The following is a 3,936-nucleotide window of genomic DNA, read 5'->3' on the forward strand; positions in this document are numbered from 1 at the left end:
AAGAGGCATTCTAAGTCAGATTATACCAGTCCACAGATACTAAATGATAAAATCAGAAAACCTTTTGAGAAGCAATCGCCCTCCACCCTACCACCCACTGCCCCTCCCTTTCTTTTCTCAGACAGGGTCTTTTGTAGCTCAGGAGGGTCTTGAACTCTGAATCTTCCTGGTTCAGTGTTCCCAGTACTCAACCTTGAAAGACATTTTTCAAACAATGTTCAACACTAGGTGTCAGAGTCTAAACTTCTGAACTTCTAAGACTATCAGAAGTCATTTTACAACTATAAAAAAAAAGTCACCACTGTGGGTGTGATTGGCAAACACATTCTTGCACATTTCTGAATTTTCTTAAACTTTATTTACATTAAGCTCCACCCTTAAAGTTTCCTTCTAATTATCTGCAAGCTGGATAACTATCTCACTCCGTCTCTCAAAAATCCCCCCCAGGTCGGGAAAAGTTAAGTAAGGGCTGGAGGGACGTTTCTGGGGTTGTCTGGTTTTGTCTCTAAAAGACTCCCAACGCCCCTGGACCCCTTGGGGCACGCAGAGCGAAAGCTCTTCAGAATAGCTTGGCTGCTGGGAAGCCACCGCAGGTCTCTTTTTCTGCCCTGTCTAGCAGGGTCACCGGTTTTATCTGGGGAAACTCAACTCTTAACTTCAGTTGGGCCACCAGCCGCCCCTTGCCCAGCACATTCCCGGACCCCATAGCCAGGGCTCCGGGCTCACGTTGGGTTGCTCGAAGGTCTCCAGGTGCCTCAGCACCGCCACCTCGCGGATGGTGGAGAGCCGCTTGCCCTCCTCACTGGTCTGAACTCGCTCGCGCTTCAGAGCTACGAAGCGGCCGCCGTTCTTCAGGTCGCGGGCCTTGAACACCTTCCCGTAGGCGCCTTCGCCGATCTCCGCCACGCACTCATACTGCTGATCAGAGCGACTCAGGCTGTCCTTCTCCATGCTGGCTGCAGGCTGCCGACGTGGCACAGTGGAACCGGGGTGCGCACTCGCTGCCTTACACGACTCGGGGACGCCCGGGCTAGAGGGACCGACCTCCTCGCCCGCAGGCGCAAGCCGGACGCAGCCACCGCGAAACTCCGCTCTTCCCCGTCAGCAGAGATTACATAGTCTGCCCAAATCTCTGCACCTAGGAGGAGGAGACCGGAGGACAAGGAGAAAGTGTGATCAGACTGCCCGGGAGACTTCCACCGGGTTCCACTAGCTCCTCTCCTCCTCCCCTCTACTCGCCCTGGCTGCCTAATCCGGCCGGGTTTCTCGGAGAAAAACCAAGTTACTTTTCTTCCCCAGCAGGGCTCTTTCAGTCTTCGAGAGGGAGAGGTTGCTGGGGCCCCTCGGGGATGAGCTCCGCGCGGGACCCAGCGGGACGAGAGGGGGCGTGCCGAGCAGCCCAGAGTGTGCCGGGAGCGCGGGGGAGGGGAGGCGCCGGGCGCGCCAATGTCACGCCTCAATATTTATACCTATATCGTTGTTCTCCTCTGCTCTCCCTGACTCCAGGGGCCTGGTCGTGCGGGGTACGGGGCGACCCAGGGGAGTTCGGAAGCTGGCGTGAAAGCACCGGGGGTTCACCCACGTGGGGCCGCAGAACGGGGTTGGGGCTCCTAGGACCTTGTAACCCGATGCTGCGAGTATGCGAGTAGGGGTGGTCAGACACCTGCTCGGAGATTGCTTCCTTTCTTTCTACTTTCAGTTTTTCTACAGGGAGACATTTGAAAGGGACTCGCTCTCACAAATGGTCTTTGGGGTATGGCAAGCTTAGGGGGAGACGAAATTCTGCCTGCGACTCGGAGGACCTCCCTGGTGGAAACTCAGCGAGGACAGACCATCTGGTAGGGGAGGGCTGGGGCTGCTAGAGGTGGGAGAGCGAGGGGCCCTGGAACGGGAGAAGAGTCCTGCTTCCGAACACCCGCCGGGTAGGTATCCTGGGCGGCTGAATGTCGGTAGTCAAGACAGTCGCTCTGTTCTCCAAAGGCTGGAGGCTAGGTCCCACGCGCGGTCGGGCACCCCCTCCCCGTTCTGTTGTTTAAGGATGACCGAGCCAGCCTTCCCATCCCACGGCGGCCTTAGTCTGGGCAGGACCTTTCACCACCACAGCTGCGTGTCCGGAATGGCCTGCATGCCTTTACCTGCCTGCACCCCCCCCGCCCCGCTCACTCTTCTGCCTGGAATTAAAGAACACANGGCGCGACCCCCACTGGGTGCGAGCGTAGCACCACCGGGCTAAGGCAGGGCCACTCCCGGCTCCTTCGAGAGCTTTCCTAAAAAGTTGCGGAAAGGACCCTCCAGCCCTCGCCCGGGGGTCGAGGGCCACACAGGTAGCGGGAGCAATGGCCTTGGCGCCCGCCCTCCCCCTCTGCCCGTGTCCAGTCCAGGCTCCCGGAGGGGGCAGCCGTCCCACCCCCGCTGGCCTACATTTCCCGGACCGGAGCGGCGGTGCCTAGCCCCCTCCTCTCCTCCACTTTTGTTGTTGTTGTTGTTGCTCTCCCACGCTGGCTGAATGTGACTTGACCCCATTTCAAAAAAGTTTGACATAGTGCTTCAATCTTTCCGCATTCCTCCGCGACTACAAAGGCTGCAGCCTCCTCCTTCTGCTTTCTGTCTCTGCTCTGTCTTCGCACTCAATGAAATCCTTCTTGAGCCTCTCCCGAAGCCTTGCCAAACGCTGCAAGGGTCGCCACCAGCGCAGCGAGGGGGAGGCTGTGCAAACGCAGATTCGCCCGCGCAGATAACGCCCACGTACACAGGACCAGTGAGCCGCCGAGCCCGGGGCTGCTTCTGCCCAGGGTGTGCATTTGAACTGCAAAGCTTTAAATAAGGAAAGTAAACTTGGGGCGTGAAGCAAGAGTGCACGCTTGCGGGGCATCAATCCTGGTGGGCTGTGTGCACTAGTCGGTGCACAACGCGCCTGAGGGGTCGCCAGCAGGAAGCCTGGGCGAACGTTTTACTCCTTAGTTGGGGAGATGGGGCCCATACCCACACCCCTCGGGAGGCTACAGAGGGAACTTGCACAGGGGAAATAAACGTGCGGGCGCAGAAATACATTCTCCAGCACGGAATCCCACCCAGAAGGTGCAGGTTCAAATTTAAATGCGACTGTCCAAGTAGAGTCAGTTTGGGGAAGCTCGATGAAAAGTGAACGTATGGGTATTTTATGCACGAAATGTTTGAGCTGGCATAGGACCCTGGTGTCCCCGTTGTGGGAGGTTCCTTTCGAGACCTCTAGCTCCCCCCAGGTGGCCCCCAAAACCTACCCAGTCTCAACGTTAACCCAAGCGAATTCCGAGGGGCCACACAGCCTCCTACAGCCCGTTACTCTCACCCACCCCATCCTCGCCGGGGACCCCCGCCCCTCAGCCCACCCACGTCAGTCTGTGGCCCCTTACTTGCGGTCCAGGGGCGCCGGCCTCCTGCGGAGCTGGAGCGTCTGTCTGCCCCCCGCGGAGCAGGTAACTGACTACTGCGGCCCAGGCGAGCGGAGCTCTGCGGGCAGGGGGTGGGCACAGGGGCGGAGGGACGGCGGAGGGCGCAGCCCGCGGGGCAGCCGGGGAGGCTCCGGGGCCTCGGGGCTCTGGCCCGGCTAGGGGCCGGAGTGGAGGACGGCGGGGCGTGGACCTGCGAGCCTCCGGGCCCACCCGGAGGCTAGTGTGCAAATTAAAGCCTTCCGGAGCAATCGAGCGAGGCCTGGCCCGGCCCTGGCTGTGCTCCCCAGCACCAAACTGGGGGCCCGGAGGGCGGGGGAAAGTTAAATGAAAATTTCCGGTTCTCACTGCAACCACTCTAATGGGGGAATCTCGCGACTGAAAATAAGTGGCGTGAAATGGATCCAGTGGGATGTGGCGTCGGGGGTCTGCAGGGTTTCAACACCTAAGGTCCCTCAGAGTTGGGGTGTTGACAGGGTGAGGCGGGGGGGGGGCGGGGGAGGGGAGT

General features: G+C 59.4%; 1 protein-coding gene across 1 annotated transcript; it reads right to left on the minus strand.

Moving 5' to 3' along the window:
* Positions 1 to 383: 383 nt before the first annotated feature.
* On the minus strand, positions 384 to 3,441 carry LOC115030261 (cyclin-dependent kinase 6-like). The gene is made up of 2 exons (XM_029473728.1): positions 3,393 to 3,441; positions 384 to 1,138 (listed from the first exon to the last, which is right to left on the minus strand). The coding sequence occupies exon 2, from the start codon at positions 949 to 951 to the stop codon at positions 658 to 660; it is 294 nt and encodes a 97-aa protein (XP_029329588.1). The 5' UTR covers positions 952 to 1,138; positions 3,393 to 3,441; the 3' UTR covers positions 384 to 657.
* Between the last annotated feature and the right edge of the window lie 495 nt (positions 3,442 to 3,936).

This window comes from Mus caroli, unplaced genomic scaffold, assembly GCF_900094665.2.
Source record: "Mus caroli unplaced genomic scaffold, CAROLI_EIJ_v1.1 scaffold_12571_U1_1, whole genome shotgun sequence".
In the NCBI taxonomy this organism is placed as follows: Eukaryota; Metazoa; Chordata; class Mammalia; order Rodentia; family Muridae; genus Mus; species Mus caroli.

Excerpts from the sequence above, each read along its gene's own strand:
- LOC115030261 (XM_029473728.1), bottom strand. The coding sequence starts at position 951 with ATGGAGAAGGACAGCCTGAGTCGCTCTGATCAGCAGTATGAGTGCGTG.